Source organism: Colossoma macropomum, unplaced genomic scaffold (genome assembly GCF_904425465.1).
Source record: "Colossoma macropomum unplaced genomic scaffold, Colossoma_macropomum, whole genome shotgun sequence".
Taxonomy (NCBI): domain Eukaryota; kingdom Metazoa; phylum Chordata; class Actinopteri; order Characiformes; family Serrasalmidae; genus Colossoma; species Colossoma macropomum.
In genome coordinates, this window is record NW_023494785.1 from 20,201,081 (window position 1) to 20,223,774 (window position 22,694).

The window sequence follows — 22,694 nt, forward strand, 5'->3', positions numbered from 1 at the left end:
AGACAAAATTACAAAAATTGTATCACTGTCCAAATACTTATGACCTGACTGTATATTTTAGTTACAGTGAAGTTCTATAATACATAGAAAGTTATGTATTTTATTTATTAATTCAATATGTATGGAAGTTGTTATAATAAGGCAAATAAAATGAAGTTATTAAAAACCTAACTTCTGTCATCCTCCTGTCAATATCACAGACATGTTTTAATTAGAAACATGGGATATTCTCACAGTTTCTTTCACTCACCAACATGCATCATGTCCTCAGTCTACACACTGATGCTGCTAAGAAGCAGCCTGAGTTGATCCTCTCTCAGCTCAGCAGTATTCAGAGCATAACACTTGTTGTTCTCCACATCCCTGTTCCTCATGCCTTAGAGACAGGATTTCTCTAAGTGCTCTATGACAATGACACTGTAAAAGCTTAGCACAAATAAAACCCAGTTAAACTGAAATGTGATGTGACACTGCTGCGAGAGGTTCGAAATCCTTTTTCTCCACATGAAAAAAGACTATCAGAAGAAAGAATTATGTAAGAATCTAAAATATTTCTGGATAACCTCTCACTATCGCGCTCTTATCAGGCTTATACACTGATTGCGGGCAGTTGTCAATTTACTCTGCCCTTCTCATACAATGCCCCTGTCATTTTGACATTTTTGTCTCACTGATGTTCTCACATTCTCAAAAACTCAATAAGCAAAGTCTAATCAGCTTGTGATTACAATGCTAGGCCTGGCTGTTAAGTCTAAGTGCTTTGATCAAATCTCAGATTTCATCCAGCCAGCTATCAGGATTAGCTGGAAGATAGGTATAAAAGTAGAGATTGGGAGAGGGAGGGAGGGAGGAGAGAGAGAGAGAGAGAGAGAGAGAGAGAGAACCCCTCCCTTTATACAGTTAGAGTTAGGGAAGATAAAGCGGGAAAATGAAGAGGACCCCCCATTCCACCCCCTTAGCCATTTCCCGAAACAAAAAGAGCCCAATTAAGTCACTTTGAGTTAGGGTCTAGTGGTGGGAGTACACAAGAGAGGAAAGTGAGTGAGGGAGCGGGCAAAAGGGAAAGAGGGGCAAAAGAGTGTGGGAGCAGTAAAAAGGGGGCTGTCTGAGATAGAAAAAGGAGGTGGAAGATAGGAAAGAAAAGAGAGGGACAGAGAAAGAGAGAGAGAGAGAGAGAGAGAGAGAGAGAGAGAGAGAGAGAGAGAGACGGAGAGAGAAAGAGAAAGCTTTACACTCCAAAAGGGGCAACTGGCTCTCAGCTCCTCGACGGGAGCTACTAAAATATTAAAACATGTTGCGGCCACAGACTGCTGAGTCCAATGGCTTAAGTAAAACTCAGCCTCTAATGAGAGCGAGCGTGAATGGCTAATGGCCCCACAGGAGCGCCTGATGGGGAGGTAAAGAAGATTTGGGAGGTGTTCTCAGAGGGCGGGAGATGGATGTTGGGGCACGTTCTGACCTTTTACAAACTCCTGAAAACTTAATAAGAGCAGCCCAAGTCCTATCAGTGTACGAGCACGCTATAGACTGACTCATCTCCTCCCCTGACCCTTCATCTCCTGCCCCTCTCATAAACCCAAACAACCACACACTACATTCCTGGAGCCAGAATATTGTCACTGTCATAACAAAATCATGTATCTCTGAAACTTTATAGGAATTTTATGGCTGTGATACGTTAATGTAGCAAGATTTTATTCTGAATAATTTTGGACCTTTCAATTGGTCCATTTGTCATTAAATGTTCAAACACTGTAAAGCTGGGAGTTTTCAAAAGGTGCAAACCATGTAATGAAAATACTGAGTTACGAGGTTCTGCGATGACAGTGACAATATAAAAGTGTTGGTTCTGAACCAGTTTTGACTACTTGTGTCACAGTAACCACAATGGATATGGACAGAGGGGCATCTGAATGTACATCTGTTATTCTTACACATTTCCTGAACATAACATAACTAACATCAGTAAGGAGGTATTAAAGAGTATTTAAACTTGGAATACTCTGTTCTGATAACACAAGAAACAAGAACAATATGTAAAAATGCCTTAACTTTTTGGAAGCAAGTTAGCTTTGTGGCTTATCACAACAGGAATACACAGTAAAAAAGTTGTGAACACATTACATGGAGTTCATAAACTGTCCTTGAAACAATTCTTTAATTACTGGAAAAAGAAAGGCAATGAATACAGTGAAAACAATAGTTAAAAATAGTCTCCAGTTCTTCACTTTGCAGCAGAATTAGTCTGAGTCTGACTGCAGACACTAATTAGCTCACCTATCAAAGGTGTACTGTTTGATTTTAGATCTTATTAAGGTGGTCCAGAGTTTCTTGGGATTCAAGAAAGAGCGCTCTATTTATGTCCACTCTACCTGGCTAAAATGTCTGTGCTTTACAGTACTTCATGGACTTCATCAGTTTATCAACAAAATGGTAAAGAGAACATACAGAACACATCTGAGGTTAAACCATCTCTGTTTACTGCCACTCTCTTAAAAGGATTCTAGGTAATTCATGGCTTGGATAAACTGCTCTAGGTAACAAGCTTTAATCGGTATAGAACATTTACATTATGTGAGGGGTCTTTAAATTTGAAAAAGGATCTTCACACTCATACATTTCATTTACAAAAATGGTGTTTTAGAGAACCATTCTCTGTTTCTCCTTCTTTCTCAAAATGTTCTTTAAGGAACCAAAAGTAATTGCACAGTAGGCATTTTAAAGGAAGTGTCAAAACATGTATGTTAGTCACATGGCCAAAAATTTGCTAATTAAGTTAAACCAAAAATGAGGAAAACCAATAAGATAGTTAGAAAAAATGTATTCATTCATTCATTGACTGATTGATTGATTGAATCCACTGCCATTTACATTATATGAACGTTACATAATGAATGGACTCATAGAAATGGTCCAAACTTACTTAGAATAAAATCTTTTTACATTAAGGTACATTCTTTTTTTGTTTCTCTTATAAGGCTTACATTTGGGGGATACAAGTTTGTATCCTGCATATGATTTTTGGTATGTGATGCTCACCTAAGCATGTATGATACAGTATGGCAGATGGCCCTGTAGAGAAAGCCTAAAAGAAACTCAATAAAGAATAACACCCTTCCTATTTCCCAGAAGGTAACTGAGCCGTGCATATAGGAGGTCTCTGACCCATATGGTCCTGAACTGTGCCGATGAGGGCAGCAGTAGAGCTCGGCCATGTGTTGAGGATGGATGGCTCTGGATTAATGACAGAAGCATGGGAATGTGGGTTATTCCATCTTTCCAACGTCTCTCCATTAGCATACAGGCCGAGGCAGGATTAGGAGAGAGTGGCGTACGGACGCAGGGCCCACTGCGTCATCCACACACACACAATCACTCTTTCTCTCTGGAGGAGTGGGCTGCCATGACCTAAATCCTAACCTTCTGCTCACCTCCTCAACTGAGGATTACTGCAGGGAAGGCAGTTCAGCAGGGCAACAGAGTGAGAACAGGTGGGGGCCATGATCTTTAGCACTCTTTGGATAAAAACGCAGCGTGCATTAATAAACATGGCAACTGATTATCAATACTACTGGGCATCAGTGAACAGAGAGAGACACAGAATATTTGCACAGATGAGTTGAGGTATATGCACAGTTAAATGTAGGGATGTTTTTAGAATTTCATGTATATCTACAAATCCTGATGCCATGTAAACATAAACATTTATGAAATGTGGAACAATTGTAAAGCATTTATAACATATTCATAAGAAGGTATATGGTACTACACCTAGCTGGATTACTTTTAATGTAGTTATGAAATGACTGAAGTTTGTGAGAATGACCATGCCTGAAGCCCCACCTCCTTCCAGTCTATAATCTGTAAATTTCCCAACTCTACCTTCTGTTTCCTGTGACAAAGTCCTGTGACAAAGTCCTGCGACAAAGTCCTGGCTTTGGTGGTTCAACCTTTCAGCTCAAAGCAGAACACAGAAAGACAGGGATAACTTGCAATGGTTGCATGTTTCATTGTTTAAAACTTAAAAGGGAAAACTATTTATATTTGGTTACTGAGATTAAGGTTATGTTTAGGTTAGACATAGAAAATTCTTATTACATGTAAGTAGTAATATATTGTCTCTTTCAAAGCAAAATTTGTATCTCCAATTTTGTCACTGGTTATTTTTTGACATAACTTGAAAACACCAGCTGCTGTGTCAATTTCTTGATGAACAGACCAATTAAAATGGTCCAAAATAGCTTAGAATAAAATCTTGGTACATTAATTTACATTAAAAGTGAAGAAGGTTTTTCTTTCTTCTACAAAGTTAGATTTTTGGAGGTTTTGTTTTGACTATATATATATATATATATATATATATATATATTCTTACATTGTAAAAAACAAACCTGTGTGTTTGTGTATGTGTGTGTGTGTGTGTGTGTGTTTGCGTATGACGTCTCCTGGGCGGGGGCTGCAATGTTTCCGCCTGAGTGGTACTGTCAGTGGGCATCACTCAGCCTGGCCGTGTGGCAGGGCGCGAGGATCATTAGTGCAGATAGAGAGGGAGCAGAGAAAGAGAGAGAGAGAGAGAGAGAGAGAGAGAGAGAGAGAGAGGAGCAAGCTTGGAGAGGAGGCCAGCTCTTCTTAATATCCGTCTTGAGAGCATTACACACACAGCAGTGCACTTTCCTCTCAGTCACGCAATCATCGCTCTCCTCCTTCCATTTTTCTCCCGTCTCCACCACCTATCTCTCTTCATCCCTTTATCCTTCATATATTGTCATCTCCAGCCTGTGCCAAATCACAGCTTCTTGCAACAGTCTTTTCCTTCTTGTCTGTCTTTCTCTCTCTCTCTCTTATGTTTCCCTTTTTTTCCTCTCCCTTTCTCTACACGTGCTCTGTTCTTCTCGCAGACATATGGCACTGTGAAGATATACATACAGCTGAGCAACCTTTCCCGCCCTCACCTCTTCATGACTTCTACACCAACATCTCTGATCTGTTTCCTCCTCCACAGGCTGGCCATGCTGCATGAAGAGTCTATGCTAAATACCAAAATCAACATATCTGACATTTACAAACATAATGGCAACATTGCCTTACATCAGCAAACTGGAAAGTGAATACAGAATGGCCCAAGCTGACCAGTGGTCAAATTCAATCAAAGCAGTCTGGGGGACAGAGAGCATAGACATTAACCAAACAAGGTATTTACCAGTCTCATTTCAAAGAAAATAACTCTGTATGCTGAGGTTATAAGGGAAGTCCCTTAAGTTCTAGGTGTTACAGTTTTTCTTGACCGCTAAAAACATTTAATTAAACCTGAGTCAACTTAATCTTCATTGTAACATTATTAGCAAAGTAGAATTGTCCTTTTGCAAATCTGTTACCACATTCTCATTGTTTTTAGTCATTCGTCATACACTTTTACAGAACAATTAACACAGATCGCATGCAAAGCATAAAAGTTTGTTGAAGAACTGTGCAAAACAAAAGGTAAGCATTTACTCTCATAGTTATAAATACCTGCAGCACCCCTGTGAACTGCATAGTGTAAAATTGCTAACTCAGAAATCAGTCATCATCAGTCGCTGATGTAAGCATCGATAAAAGAGTTTTTAGACAAGTGTATATCAGATGAGAAATAGGTAGGACTGCCATTACATAAAACTGATTTACACAATGACAGACATACCTACTGAGATTGTGAAACATCCAGACAATCGATTCTACCAGATAGACTATGAACTGTACTATACTATATATAAGGATGTGTAATAGATTGGACTACTTTTGGACTTACTTATTGAGGTTTTTGATGATTGTTACTACAGTGTGTTGACAGGTTGGACCTTTCTTCCTCATTCTGTCATGGACAAGATCATGACTGACGATCTTGTTTATAACTTGTTTGTCTGACATTCCCTGAATATTTCAACTCGGTATGGTCTGTATGTAAGGCCTTCTTTGTGCACCTCAGATGCAGTCTAACCCTTGACTGATGTATACTCAGGCATAGGGTTTGTTGCCCTCCACCACTCTTGCCTTTGTTTCAAGAGTACAGAAAGAAAAAAGATTGAATATATTTATTTCTAAATATTTTGGATAAAATAATTTTTCTAAATCTAACTGAGGTACAGTATGAGCGGATAGTAAAGCACTGACATACAGCACCAATGAAGGCTGAAACCTGTGAGACATTTTTTTAGTCAGTGTTTTTTGAGTGATTGAAGGAATTTCTGTTTTTGTGTCATGTGTTAAGTATTTTGTGAAAGTTTGACTGTGTTACTTTGGTCAGCAAGTCTCTGTTTAGCATTGTGTGTTAACTGTTTTGAAAATATGACTTCTGAGAAGTTTACATAGTGTATAAGACTCTAATTTATTTTCCTTCTTAGGCATGTGACATTACAGCAAAATTTATTGCAAGTTTATTTGTACGTACCACCCTGTTGTTTCAAATATTTATTAAATTATTAAATATTGTACTATGTCTCATCGGTTTAATAGCTAGAACCTGTTTGGTATTGCAATGTAATTTAGTTTAACTGATTACTGATTACTTACTATTATTTTACACAAAATAATTATACAGTACTTTGTAGTTTGTATCGCACACTTGGCCAGTTCATATCTAGAATCTGATAAGCAATTTAATTAAACTGTCTTAGAACCTTAACATTATGTTACCCAAAATAATTACCTATTACTGTGTAGTTTTTAGCTCACACTTACCTGGTAATAGAACTTGGGGGACTGTAAAAGAAAGCATTTCTGGTTTTAATACAGAGCTTCTATAAACTTAACTTCATCCTCAAGCTTCAAAATATATGGAACTGACATATTAATGGTCATTTCTGCAGTTTTGGAGCTTTGCCTTTTTTAAAGTGATGTAATATGGCACTCTGCCAGCAGTGTTTTAAAAACAGACTGAGGGCTCAGATGATGAGTGATCAGAAAGGAAAAGAAAATAACTAGTACAGCCAGATTCCTTTTCAGCTTGGCCAGCACCATGTGACCCAACAGGTGCAACAGCAACACAGGGGCAATGATGGACATGGCTTCATTCTTCATATCCAAACATACACATTTACACACTGGCACACCTTTCAGTTGACCCTGTCGACTTTCTGTGTCTAAGCTGCACATTTCCTGGCAAATCTGCACACCTGAAGAGTTCACTTAAGGGCCCAATACACTTACTGACCTCTCAGCCTATAGCTGTCCAAACATGCACCAGATCCTGCCCACACAACACCAACCCTGACCCACTTCCTGCCCCCATGCCCCCCCATGCCATACACCAACTGCCTCGCTCTCACACACACATGCACACAACACACACACATGGACACATCCACACAAACACTCAAAGCATGCAATTAGACAAATGAGTTCACTACTTCAAGCCCATTCCAAATTTACAGACTCCCTCCTAATTCCTTTTTTCTGAAGTTTTTTTTGTTTTGTTTTATTCCCCTCCCACCTCCACTTGGCCTTTCTCTCTAAATCAGTTGCAAGCCTTGGAGAATGACTTCACTAAGCTGATTGCTGAGGGGAGGGAAACAAATTAACATTGAGCAACTGCACGCTGCCCTTTTTGGGTCGCGGTCTTCCTTGCGTAATGGAGAGCATTCATTTCCAAAATACCTTCTCTTCCCCCTAGACCCAACCACTTCACCCCAGTCACCCATTTTGCGCTTAATCGAGAAGGCCTTTTTTTCAGAAGCTGCTACTGCATTCATCTAATTATTTATTTAGTCCGGAAGCTGAACAATCTGGTGGAAAACCGAGCATGTATCAGTCAGTGGGTGAGCATCGGGGGGGGGGGAGGTTGCATGTGAGCAACTCTGTAGATGTGAGAGAGTGTGTGTGCGTGCGCAGAGTGGGAGTGCACTAATGGACACACACTTGATTTGAAGTGTAGAGAGTAGCTGAGGTGCAACTGAGTCTTCAGTCCTCCTTCTCCATATTCCTCCCTCCCTGCCTCTTTTTCTACCTTTTTCTTCATATATTTTGTGCCCAATAGTTTGTGGATACCTGCTCATCCAATGTTTTTTTTTGTTTGTTTGTTTCTGAAATCAAAGGTATGAATAAGGAGTTTATCCCAGCCTCTACTCTTCAGGGAAGGCTTTAAAGTAGATGTCGGAGCATTGCTGTAATGACTTAATTGCACTGAGCCACGAGAGCTCCAATGACGTTGTTGGTAGCATGATGTGATGGGGGAAACCTAGCTACTGGGCTAATACATAAAATAATTTCACAGCTCTATTGTCCAATGTTGTGGAGTTTTACACCTCTATCTGATGTTTGGCATGGCAAATGGTGACCTTAGGCTTGCGTGCAGGTGCTCCAGAGCATCCAAGCAATGGGTGCACATTAAACAGCTAAACTGATTAATTAGGAAGGGCATTTGGACATTTTTAGACTCTCTCCTTCTTCTCCACAATCCTCCTCTCTCACAACAACTATAAAAAAATTTGGTGGGATCAGTCGCCGCCCAGGCCAGCACCCTGCTCTGCTACCATAGTCCCCTCTGGGCAGAGCGGAGATGGAGGCCGAGCAGCAGAGATGGCCACCAGCTCTGACCTTTTGTCAAGCTCAGAGAGCCACAGGACAGCAGCAGAGATCAGCCAGCCTCCCTCAGCCTGCAGCACACACTGCTCCTCACTGTCACACACTGCTCCGCCCGTGCCACCAACACCCCGGATCAAGACATCAACTGGGGCGAGTCTCTGGGGTATAGAAAGAAAGAGAGAGAGAGACAGAGAGGGAGAGAGTGGAAGACTCCACACTCCTTGTCAGGAGCCGTAAACGTGCCAAACTGAGTGTTGCTGTCCGTAAACGTCACTCATGGAGAGAGGTGTTAGCACAGCGAGACAGTAGCTGCGCTACTAGGTTCAGGGGTTGAGAGAGCTAGTGCACTAAGCAGCATGCAATGATGGAGAGAGAGCGAGTCAGAGAAAGAGAGCAAGAGAGAAAGAGAGAGAGAAAGATGGATGAGTCAGGGATTTATAGATTCTCCAAGTGTGCAGACATAGCGAGGTGAATGCTGAATGAGAGAGGGTGAGGGAGTGAAAGAGAGAGAGGAATATTTGGAGGCTGAAAAGAAGTGTGAGGGGGGAGAAAAAGCACAGGAGAATTGCAAGCAGGAGAAAGAGAGAGTAGGGAGATGAATAGAGGTAGAGACAGACAGGCTGGGTTCATGTGGGGCTATCTGCCGGCGCGGAGTTCAGCGCTCGCATGGACGGAATACTAAACACACAGGCTCTAGTCCTGACCTACTTTAATCAAGCTGACACACAAATCCACTTAGGACTGCCACATCTCACCCATCCGAGTCACCGCCATCTCCCCCAGCACCCCTGCCGTCACCCTGGCCCAAACTGATCTACTGTCTGAGCAACATGCTCCTGCCAAATAGTGACCCCATTAAAACCTTATTGTGCCAAACCCTGCAAAATACCGAAACCTAGGTAATTCCATTGTATTACACCTCCTCTTCCAAAAGTTGCCTCGCTCCCACACTGACTCCTATCATATTCATGTAAAGCCCTTACCAAATACTGACCACATGCCACATCATCAAACCACAGTTTAGCTAAATATTGCTCCTCCAGCACATCTGTGCAACAAAGTAACCCACAGTATACTGATAATAGGTAGCTTAGGAAATAAGATTTGGAACTATCTCATTTAAGGACAAGGACAATTTTTTAGGGAATGCTAGTCACCAAAATAGCACATCTTAGTATAGACGTTTTTGGAATTTTTTTTTTACATATATACTCTGATGAGCAACCATGATAGAAAACTGAATGTTCAGCCAATGCTTGGCTCAGGCAGAACAGAGAACAGGTTGTGAAAAAGACAATCCAGGACCAGAACTCTTCTCTAGTCAGTGTGAATCTGCAGTTCTTCACGTGTTCCTCACCACCTAGTTTTGGGTTTTCATCCAATTGTTACTATCATAGTATAACCTTTAATCTCAAATGTACAAATGTTCTTAACTTTAATGCAATGAGATGTACTTTAATGCAATGAATGCTATCCATGTACTTTTGAACCAATTCTGTTGTTCAAAGACATGAAGGGCAGTTAGCATTTTCAAATTTTCCTAAGCTGTAAGGTCTTTGTATCTATACACCATGAGAGAAAGCACATGTATTATTTTTGTTAAAGACAGAAGTAGGGCTTGGTGTAAAAATTTGGGTCAATATTTTTATAGTACCCACCTAATGATAATTATAATTAATACTACTGATGTTATTCCATGACATTCAGTACCAAACTTCAATATCTAAGCAGTCACTAGAACAAAAAACAGGCATGTTCCAAAATCTAAACTGATGGATTTTAGATTTGCTGTCAAAATTATATTCTGTGTATGTGTTACTAATGTTCCATTGCGGTCTGTAAATATACCCGCTTCCTCCAACTCACACTCATTTCAGGTTTAATGCACACTCACTTTCAGTCTGTAATTCAAAAGAACGTGTCGGCAAAAAAAGTATTGTTCAGGAATTAGTGTTGTAGTCAAGGTATCGGTACTGATACGGGCATCAAATATTTTAAAAGACAGAAGTATCTGAGCTATAACAATCTAGGATTAGCCAGGAATTCTCCTATACCTTTATTACTATTTGTCCTGCAAAATACTAAATTCACGCTATATCTCCAGCCCAAGAATGAGATAAAGATATAGTAAGATACAGTATAGCATGAGTTAAAGCAGTTCTCATAAGAACCACAGCCAAAATGTTCTCTCTTGGCCTCTTCTCTACTGTAGAGCCTGACATTGAGATGTCACACTTCATATTCCTCTCCCACTCCTGCACCTGCAGCCCAGGGTCTCAGCACAAGCACTGTTCCTGGGTCAGTTAGGCTGTAGAGCATATGATGACTGAAGCCAGCAGAAGCACAGTCAAAAATGACCCTGGATAGGCACTTGTGCTCTGGGATTTCTTTATGAATACAGGCCCAGAGCTGCACCTCACATAACCCTAGAGTCTGCCTAGCCCTCCCAAGCCTGTCAGTGTGTGTCAGCTGGCACGAGAGAATGGAGAGCAGCATGAGATACGGCACTCTCCGAGGCATACATCACCTCAGGCCCCTCACAAGACACATTACCAGCCATCAATCAGCACTCACCAGCAGCCTACGAGCGAAAGCTGTGTCTCTGCCTCCGAATCAATCCACACACATCTCAGCACGCTCCTGAAAGCGTGCCGTCGAGCTGCTACGATCTGCTCCCCCATTCTAGGATTTCCACATTCTTTCACTGACACACTAGAGTTCATGCAAGCATTATCATGGTGATAATTAGCCAGAACCTAATTGGCGACGCGCACAGGGAAGCACAATAATTTTCTGCTGTGTGGAATCTGACTTATGGTACAATCCCAACCATTATGATTGAACTTGGAATGCCCTTGGGTTTAGTGGTGGCATTTAGTGGCAGTTGCACAATGTCTGAGGCAGAAGAATGCAGTGGAGGAAAAAAAGATTATGGATTTCCATGGCATGTAATTGCACAAGCTCACGTGAGTCGTTGGACTGATTAGCGTCTTGTGGGAGCTTGGGAAAAGAAGAATGGAGTCATTTCATCATTTCATCTCTGCAGGGAGACAAGTCCAGAAAGAAGCTGTGATTACTTCAAATACTCGAACTGAAACACAAACTTATGACAGATATTCAGAAATATACTGCATGTTACATGTGCAAGCCTGAGCTGTGAGACAGGGAGCGCCATGCTGGAGTGAGCATTCTCCATGGTGCCAAGGCAGTTTCCTATGGTTTCCACGTGAACTATTTTGTGACACATGTATGAGAACATGTCAGGGATTCACATACAATGCTGTAAGTAATTAGATATGAACAGTTGTCATCTTCGTTCTCTAACTCATTCTATTTATAACAACATATTATAAAATAAAGTGCAGAATGTCAATGATATGTATATCAAGACTGGGTGAACCACATAAGAATCACATTTACATAAACCCCATTTCAGGGACCATAAATAATTGGACAATTGACTTCTTGGCCAGCTGTGTGTCACTGCATCTTTAGGTCATGCACAAAAGAGCCAACAAAAGGTCTAAATTCTAAATATGCAATTTGCAACTTGAGTGCTGTTGTCTCTCAACATGAGGACCAAAGAAAGGGTCACTGTGAGTCTAAAAAATCAGAATAATCAGAGACACAGCCCAAATACTTGTTCAAAATCAGCAGTTTGGAACACTGTTAAGAACAAGAATGCATCACTGAGATCAGCCATGCCAAACAGTCTGGTAAACAATAGAGGCTGACAGAAGAATACTTTCAACCATGAAGAAAAAATACTCCACAGATCAAGAAATCACTCTCTAGCATGTACGCAAGGATATGTAAAGGTCTTACTACAAGAAGCAAATCTCTGGTGAACACCAAGAACAGAAAGTCCACAGTGTTATAGTTAGCTAAAAGGTATTTAAAATGCCCGTATAGTTCTGGTGCAAAGTCTTATGGACAGATAAGATGTGAAGAGGGTGTGAAGATAAAGAAGAGTAGTAAAATGGGCATGTATAACTCAATAAAACTATGTGGCTTACTTGCCTTTATTAATAATGTGATGTAAGCGTTACAGTAAATTCTGAAATGTACAGAAGCATCAAAACTGCTTAGATATAACCAAATTTCTTAAAACTCAGAAGGTACCAAGACAAGGACACACACTACTAAACCGATGTTTTTCAGGCCTTACTGAGGACAAGACTGGAAAAAGACAAAAAAAAAGGCTTTATTATAGACAGCGACAGGAAGACACCTGGCAAAGGAATTTCAAAAAAGGTAGTAAATATAGGAATTTTGTACATTGTCCCATTACTTATGGTCCCCTGAAATCAGGGTCTATGCATAAAATGGTTCACCCAATGTACACGTACAGGCCAAAGCCACAAAGACTGTCAAGCTGTCCAATTACTTATGGATTGCACTGCATATGTATGTGTATATATATGGATGAGAGAGAGAGAAAGTGGGAGAGAGAGATAGACAGAAAGAGAAAAAGTGGGAGGGGGGAGAGCGAGGGAGCACAGCGTGACTACAGACTGCCTGAGTGGAGCAGGCTGCCTGCAATTAAGGTGAAATCAGGGAGAAATCTGCACTGCCTTGATAATGAGCCTCGTCTGAATTATTAACGAGAGTTATTCCCCCAGGACCCAGTCTCCCACTGAGCCCATCAACACACACACACACACACACACACACACACACATACACACACACACCGTGCCGTGCCTCTGTCTCACAAACACACAGGCATGCACACTAGCACAACCAATGGACTCACAAATATACACACACATTCAAAACACAAAACCCTCCGCAGAATACAAGTGCACAAACGTGTACACAAGCACACAAAAAGAAACCTTCAGGACCCACCGAATAGAAGGGCATAAACAAATCAGAGACCAGTTTTTGGCCATTTTGAAGACAAAAGCATGTGCGAACAAAAGGAAAGAGCTAAGAATGAGCTCTAACCAAACCCATTTCAGTGATCCACAGAGACTCTTACACATAACTGTCAACTCCACATACAATCAGAAGGTAATACATGCAGTGTGACCTTGTGTTTAAAAAAATATACTACAATGGAAAGACAAACCCAGTAAAAAGTACCCACACATCCTTCATGTAGGCTGCTGGCTTTGCAGCCCTCTTATTTGTCTTTCACATGCAATTTTTCATGGCTCCTTAGAAAAAGCACTCTCTCTATGTTGTGTAGATTCATGCACACATATTTCATAAAAATGCGGTGACTCACAAAGTTTAAAAGTAGCACCCAGCAGTCTGAGGAGTATATAAAGCCTTTATTGAGTGGAGCATAATTTTGAGGACCTTCAGAGACAGAACAGTCTGTCCTTGGTGCTGGTCCAGTTGAATACATTTCCTGAGCACCATTATGATGCCTGCCTGTAGAGGCTTTTTAGAGGGCCCGGTTTACTGATGGTCAGAAGGTTAAGAGAGATCTATTCCAAGGACACGGCCACCTCTTACGAAATCAGGCTCATTCAGGCATTTGGAATCATGGTGCTTTGATTGATGGTCTGGATAACTTTAGGCAGATCTCTCCAAACCGCTCTAAACCGCCACGGAATTTCCTCCCTGTCCCCTCTGTGACTGCGCATCCCGCTCGAGTGATCCGTGTAAACAAAAACCCGTCTGTGTGTGAGCAGAGGACACAGGCACAGCTTCGGAAAAATAGCGTTAAGCGCTGAGAGGCAAGCTGCACCCGAGGCCTACACTTATGGCTCTGCGGGTCCAGCGCACCTCAAGGGCTTGCTTAGAACCATCTGGTTGGCTTGCTCCACCACATTCTTCTATTTGTTGGTCTCTTGGAATTTACACACAATGGAGTGCTCCTCCTCACACATTACAACACTTCATATGCTGCAAAGACAACAATACCCATTCCACCATCAGCACCCTCTCCCAACGCTGGTTTAGATCACTTTGCATTTCTGCTCCATTTCAGCTTCTCCCTCTTGCTGTTAGCATGGATGCTCTGTAGCCTTGGCATGGACATCTACTACTCCTCCCACTATGTGCTCATAAACTCCTGGCACACCAAGTCCCATCCAAAGAGCCAGAAAAAGAGCACCAAAGCTGAGGACACACACCAAAACACCATGACACACCCCCGCCTGGAGCCAATATGTGAGTCAAGCTTCAGAACGACAGAAGAAAAAAAAAAAGCAGAACAGTCTGGTCTATGAGAAAACAAGAGCAAAAGATGACATAGATCTAGAACAGACTGTTCTAAAGGGACATGATCAGTGGCACAGGCTAAGACTCCAGTGTAGGCATGTCTTTTTTTGGGGGGGGGTTCACAGAACCTGAGACGGTGCTGGCAGGAAAAGATGTGCTATGGGATCTATGCAAGAATGAAGGAGGAAGCAGTAGAACATTCCACCCTCGCAACTGATCCATGCAGTGGCATGAGGCACCAAGCTAGCAGCAGAAGACAAAAACTGCCCTCTCCTGCATTCTAAAGGAATTTGTGCTTTGCAAATCATTTTTCTTCACAAATTTTGCAGAAAGATTTGTTCCCTCAAATCCGTGCTCAATCAATCTCCACCAGGCAGACAAACATTTAAGAGTAAAAGTTATAATTGACACATCGAGACTGTGAAATCAACTTCAGACAGAGATAAACTCTTTCAAGTAGGCAAGAACAAACTCTGAAAACAGTCCTGAGTGCCCTCCAAATGGTCCACATTTTGCTCCAACCTAACACAAAAGACAACAGATAAAAAAGGGCAAAAATGTGAATGATAATGTCCAGAGGACCTTTTCAAGAACCACAGATCTAGTCAAATCAGTCAGATCAAATATACACGAGCAACTCAAATATCAGGCAAATCTATCACCGTAAAGAACAAGGATTTCTGTCCGAATTTGATTTGAGCAGATTCCACCTCTGGCTGGAGCAGTACTGCAATAATCATGGCTAAGCAACATCCTGTGTAATCTGTGGAGCATGTGTGGCTTTGAAAGCTAGAGAGGAGGAAACGTGAAGCCATGTGGTGTGTGACCAGTGGCTCGGACAAGTCCAATGCTGTTGCTCCTTGAGCAAGGTGCTTAACCTCCAGAGCCCTCCCCAAAGCCCCAGCTGAGCTAGATTATATGGAAGATGTGAAATCTAAAGCAGCAAAGATCACGCTGGATATATGGTCTAGTGAAAGGCACAAGCAGTCCAGGCAAAAGGCATGAGGGAAGAAACTGGTGCTGACTTGAGACCCAGCGGGTGACACAATGTATGTACTTACACTTAGCAGAAAAGGTATTTGTGTTTCTCTCTGCGTTGCCTCACTTTCCGAGCTCACAAGCCCTCGCTAGTAACGATAAAATATGAATCACACAAGGCCTCGGGTGACTTCCTATCTCCTGTCCTTAAAAGAGCTCTTTCTAGTGCTCACAGATTCACTCACACACACACCGTGTAACCACTTCAAAGTGCCAAATGAGCCCATTCACAAGGACTCTTTATAAGAGTTTTTGTAAGTGCTACACCTTGAATTCAAGAACGTCAGGATGTGGCATACAGAAACAGAAAAAAAACATCTACCTAAACATCAATGACATAGCTATATGTCGGATTGGGAAGATTTAGCATTTTTTAAACTGTGTTCCATAAGATTTAAGGCTTTCGGGACCACATTGTATTTATGTCTCTCTTGTTCCATGCCTGTGTTCCCTTTTAGCACTTCCCTCTCTTTGACTTTCTCTCTTTCCCTCTCTGCCTTTCTCACTCTCATTTCGATGGCCTGCATGCAGTGGCAGGCGGCTGACCCTTTGCCCTGCTGGCCTGTACTCTTACCTAAAGACACGTTATAAATAACGCTCTCGTCACTTCAGATTAGAGCGTCTGACTGACTGCCTGGCACCCGCTCTGACCTGCCTCGCAATCCCCTGGCATCAGAGCACCAGCGGTCACACACTCACGCACTCCATCTCTCACTCGCTCTCCCTCCCACACACACAAACATACACACACCCTTCACTCTTTAAGATCCACATAGAGCCACAATAGTCATAAGGAAATAATTTCAGATATGTGAAAAAGGAATGAGAATATTGCCCACTACAGCAAAGTCATCATCTGATTTGATGCTCATCTTCCATCCTAAAATAAATAAATAAATGAATGAATGATGTAATTTTAACAACCTAATATAGAGCATTTCTCATGTACATCTACTTTAGCCTTTTAATTAACTGGATTAAATGTGAAGAAAAAAGGACCAGGACTTCATTTTCTGGTGACAATAAAACAACACTAAAAGAAATTTAGCAGACCTCTCCATGCTCTATGTAGAAATACATTATTTTATATTTACCGCTGCAAAGCTGGAAAAGCTTACAGAACACTGTCAAAAATGTCAGTACATAAAAATAATACAGCTGGGAAATGTTGTTGGCATAATGTCTACACTAGCTTGTGGTGTAGACTGTTAGCTAGCTTGCCATGTTAAAACAGCTGATGACAAACTTCTATTAATCAGATATAACCTTGATTAAATGACAAAAATACTGCACCCAGTCTGTTTTAACGATGTGATCTTTAAAAGTGACACATACAAAATGAAATCATTTAAAATGAATAAAATGTACATATTTTCACAAAAAAAACTGTCAAAGCTGTGTGGGACAATTTCTCGTTAGGTTGAATTTGATTTTAGCCAACAATCTGTAAAGCTTTTCCAACCTTGCAACCATGGCTATGGAAGTACTTATTTGTGAGCAAAGCATGGATAGGTCAATTTCTTGTAAATTTCAAAGAGGCAAAAAAAAATTGTCACACATAAAAAAATTACTACTAATTACTAAACATCCCAAAAAATCTCATATTTCTGAAAAAAAAAATGGATTTTGAGAAACACTATGACTACGGATGGCAAGATAATGCCTTTGTTCTAACCAGAACAAACTGAAGAGCTTCTGAAGCACTAGAAAGTTATAAAACCCAGAGTTTCCTGGAATCATGGGAACGCTAGTTAACTGGCACTGGTATATCCTACCTGGAAAAAGTAATTACTGTTTTTCTTCGTGGATGGTGATGATGAAGAGACAGTGACAGTTAGTAATGGAGAGCCATTTCGATCAAAAACTGCAGTTTCCTTGACAGATCTGTTATGTTTCATTTAAAAAGGTTTGAGTTGTCCATTATCATAATTTGCACTGTTATCACATTGTTTTGAAAAGTGCAGGCCTGTTCAGATGCTCTCTCACTGCTCTGTGTGTCATAAGGAGCAGATCAGATAGCACATTAAAATGACAGGGGGACTGTGGCTTTACTACAATTTTACGCTTATCCATGGACATCACAGCTTTGTTTTCAATATGCCAGACAACCAAAAACAAATTTAAATTTGCAATATATTTTTGTTCAAAATACCAAACTTGAGCAGCATTTTTATAAGTGTCAGTGCTTATTAGTATGATTAAGAAAGAGAACGATCTTTTTGGGACCGGATTTCAGTACTGTCACACTGATCAGTGTCCTCCTACACACACATCTACAGATTAGCACATTCCTAACAATCTCCTCCTTAAGCATCTGCACAGGGCCATGTTGCCACCAGGGGGCAGCCTGCAAAACAGTTATCAAAAAAGATTAGCCTTTCCCAACTGCAGTCCAGTTGTCCACTCAGTTTAGTGTTTTCTTGTGCTAACACAACTAATTCAGATCAAAAAGGCTTCAGTGCCAGCTAATGACATGATTTAGGTGCAGCGACAGCACAATACTGGGGGAAAAAAAACAAAACAAAAAAATCTATCAGGAGCAGAGAAGAGAAAGTGAAACAAAGAACAATTTAAGCTACAAGATAAACATAAATAACAGTAAATAAAGGAATATTCATCTGGAAGTGTAAAATTGTAGCTAGCTTAGATAATTTGAATCTACAGGAACCATTTACATTATTATATTATATTATTATAGAACACATAGTGAGCTAGTGATCTGTGTAATAAACACAAATGTTACCTAGGTTGTTGTTTTCTTGACATTAGCTTGTAATAGTACAGTAGTTTCCAATAGCTAGCTACTTTACAAAATTAAAAGGCAAAGCATTTATTTTAGCTCCTTTAATGAAAATTAGCTTCTTTAATTAAAAACAAAATGTATTCAAAAGTTTGCTAATGTTACTGAATGTTCATAATGACATGATGGTGTGTTTTAGTAAACTAGCTCAACCTGAGAGACAACAGCATAAAAAGAAGAACTAGCTATCCTAAACTTAGCATAGTGGATCCATATGTGAATATTACTATTACTGATGAAAGCATTTCCTGATAATGCAGTTACACTGAAACATTAGAATATATATGATGCAAAAGGATATATGTCTAAAATCTCTTAAAGTGGGTGTACTTCCCAAAATGTTATTAATTTTACATTTAATTTTGCGTTTTTCATATACTATTTACATATACTATAATTTTTGTTGTTATAACAATTTTGTCAACAAAAACAAACCCAGGAAGCTGCTGTTACTTGTGTGTGTGTGTGTGTGTGTGTGTGTGTGTGTGTGTGTGTGTGTGTTATTTATTTATTTGTTAACACTCTGGCCAACTCTCTGGGTTTTCACAGTTCTTAGAAACAAATAGGTATTAATAGCTACTTACTACTTACTGCTGCTGTCTAAGACTGCGGGAGAGCCCACTCCATCTAATAGAATAATCCAGAAGCTTAATAGACTACCTGCTCTCAGAAGAGATTACTGTGCTGCTATTTACAGGCTGCCTTTTTTAGCATTCCTCTTTGAACTTATGACCCTCTCAAAACCAAACTGAAATTGCACTTGATTTTATCATTTATTTGTTGCATTTATAGTAATGTAAGTAAACAATAAAGCCTTGCGGCCTCTCACACAACCATCTCCAGTGCTAACCAAATCTGACTGGCAATAGAGGGAGTCCAAGGACTAATTTGCTGGTTATTAAGCAAGATGGATAATCACTGATGAGTCACCAACAAGCTATTCATCCAGCAAGCCTTGCTACAGGGAGTGTGTCAGTCAAGACCACTGACATGTCCTGAGACCTTACCCAACTGAAACCACACTAAAGTACAACATTCAAATGCCTGGACATTCTTATAACATATCCTCTTTAAGGTCAGTTTGCATGGCTTCTGCAGTCTGCAGCCTATATGACTGAGCCCAGCGTATGTTTTTGAGACGACAGGGTGTGTGTTTATATTGTGTCTGCCGGAAACAGGGTCAGAGCTATAACCGAGCATGAGCGTGCTTTTAAAAGCATGCCTAATCACCTTCATTACCTGGGTTAAGGCTGTGTCTGGACAGGCTCTGAAAATAACTGCTGCACTACTAGACTAGGAGTGCTCGTGTCAAACCCCTTAATTTGCCCTTACGTAAGCCTGAACTGGGACACTTGTGCTAAAGATATGGGAGCCATCCTGTGGTTGAGCAGCACAGTATCTTGTCACAGTGAAGGGATAATGGAGCTCAGACACCTGTAGACACACCTCAGCAGCGCTTGCTTAAATGAGGCGGCCTTACACCAGGTCCAAGTGACTAGGCCTGGGGAAACTGAGGCTCTATTGAGCACTTATGGGCTTGTTTTTATGCTCTGCCCTTCTTTCCACAGCCCACAAAGTGGTGAGCCGCAGTGCTGTGGTCATGGTGGGGTCTTCAATGTGCATTTGTCTCCCATCAGTGGACATTTTCAGAACAGTCTAACCAACAATACTGACATTGAGTAAAAAGAGACAGTGTGTAAGTCTGGCCTTGTATCACCGTCTCTTACTCAGTAACGGAATAGCTAAATATGTCTACACGTAACAACCCAAAACAGTGCCCTGACAGCAGAACCCTTCAAGCTTTCCACCAAACGCTCATTTTCAGAAATCCTAAATGCTGAACAGACAGAACCTCATCAGCATGACTGAGCTGCAAGACAGAGCAAGTCCATATGTGTGTGATCCTGGCCCACCCTAAGGATAAAGCACAAGAGTGTGGACCAGACATGTGGAATACTCAGGTGTTCTAGTGAGTGAGTTCTTAATGTAAAGATGAGATCAGGAACTTCAGTTTATGTGATAATTCGTAATAAGTGAAAGAAACACTGCAACATCATATCAAGTACAATTTTATAAAAAGTAACCAAGAACAGGCAAAGCACTTATAAAAACCCTAAGGAAGTGGACTATAGGGATGGCAGTTTGATGTACTTCAACAGGTGGAGAACATTTGCTTTACAATTAAGAAAATGAGCAGTAATCTATAGTGATGTCTGCAAACAGGGGGCTGATCTACAAGGGATTTGAACAATCAGTCAGCTGAGTTTTAGTTGTGGAATTAGATCTGTAGAAAAGACTGGTCCACTGCAGCACCTCTAAACAGCCTGAAAACTACTCATTCGTGCTTAGTTTAAGCTTACTCTAGCCAGTCTCAAACACACTGACAATCTACTGTTTAAACTCTCCCTGAATCATTTGTGTACACTGTCTTTATAAAACCCATTTCACTTTTTTAGTTTTGGCAAATAATGTGGACACATCCCATTTCTAAACTTCCCTCAGCGTATTATCATGCGTGAGGCGTCAATATAAGATATGATCCTGTCAGTGGACTCTAATGGGCTGCAATGATGGCTATCAAATGCAGCACCATCATATATGATGGCCATGCAGGACAAATCCAAACCCAAGCCTTCAGCATAAGAATAGATGCGGATTGCATTGGAAAACCAGTTAATGCGCTAATAATCCAAGTCTTCCAAAGACTAAAGTGAAGCATGTGTGCACGTGCGCGCTACCTTCCAGCCGGCCGAGCTGTTGCTGTCTCCTTTATCCTTGAAATAAGGGACGTAGCGGACCATCCAGTCGTAGATCTGAGACAGGGTGAGTCTTTTTTCGGGCGTGCTCTCGATGGCGCGTGTGATCAGGTCCGCGTACGACAGGTTACCCCACGCGTTGCGCCGGGACGACTTGGCTTTGCGCAGCTGTCCGGCCACGTCCAGTCCGGGCGCACAGGGCAGCGCTTCGCGGCACGAAGACGCGCTGTCCGGCTCCGCCTTGACCAGCAGCTCCGCTCCTTCGGGGAAGGCATCTGGACGGGGCAGCGGCCATGTGCAGGAGCGAGGCCGGCTCTGGGGCTCCAGGTCCGGGTCAGCGTCAACCTGATGCGCCTCCAGCTCGTCGTCCTCCATCATCATCATCTGCGCTTCAAGAAGAAAGGGGCGTGCTGGGCGAGAAGTCGGCGTGATTCCGGGAGGTGATGGTGGAGGTGCTCTCAGAAGAAAAAAAAAGCCTTACCTGACCGAGCAATGTGTGCTTTTAAGCAGGAGGAGTGCAGCAGATCATGCTGAACACGCAGAGCTGAGGGTCTTCACAATCCAACGTGGAAAAACGATCGCTGCCTCCAATGACAATGTTGGACAATCCATTTCTGCTCAGATCAAACGCGCTTTAGGAACCGTTAAAGACATCTCCCAAGCATGCTGGGTCCAAATGAAGCGGGCTTTTGACTGATCGCGCTTTTGATGAAGCCGGCTGCAGCAACAGATGATATCTCAACCACCCAGCATGCCGTGCACTGCCTGCGCTCGGAAAACTCCCATCTTTGCAATGGAAAACGGCAAAAGTGGTGAAAAAAACTCCTCACTGAAGCGTGTTATACGTCCATGAAAACGGCGCGAAATCCCTCTTTAGAAGAAAAAGAAGCTTGAAGTCTGGAGAGCAGAGCACACAGTCACTCGGTCATTACCAGCCTGCTGATTTATGGTGACAGCTTCAGCAGCTGGAGTCAATAGAAATCCGCCCCAAACGCGTCCTTCACACCTTTCTCACAGTCTATAGTGTATTTGATCCATCTCCACCTGCAGCATGCCCGGCTCCTCTCTCTCTCTCGCTGAGCTCCTTTTTCATGCTCCGCTACGCTCGGCCCTCTCGCCGGTTGTAACGTGATGACGCGGGCTGGAGAAACGCAGCTCGCACGTGATTGGTCCGAGACGAGAAAGGGATTCACTTCAGCTCGAGCTCAATGAGGGCATGCTGAGGCTCTTCTGCGATGGAGAACCTCGACCCAGCCGCTTTCGCTCTCAATAACGGAGCTCTTTCCACCGGTGCTGCTCGCCTGGGTGTGAGAAATGAGCACTGGATGGAAACCAGGCGTTTAACAGTGATTTCGGTCATGATC

General features: G+C 41.7%; 1 protein-coding gene across 1 annotated transcript in view; it reads right to left on the reverse strand.

The window, feature by feature from the left end:
- Positions 1–22,395, reverse strand: part of foxo6a (forkhead box O6 a) — a 33,783-nt gene extending 11,388 nt beyond the window's left edge. Inside the window, exon 1 of the mRNA XM_036586482.1 lies at positions 21,313–22,395. Coding sequence (XP_036442375.1) covers positions 21,313–21,714 — 402 coding nt within the window. The 5' untranslated portion in view covers positions 21,715–22,395. The remainder of the gene's footprint in view (positions 1–21,312) is intronic.
- Between the last annotated feature and the right edge of the window lie 299 nt (positions 22,396–22,694).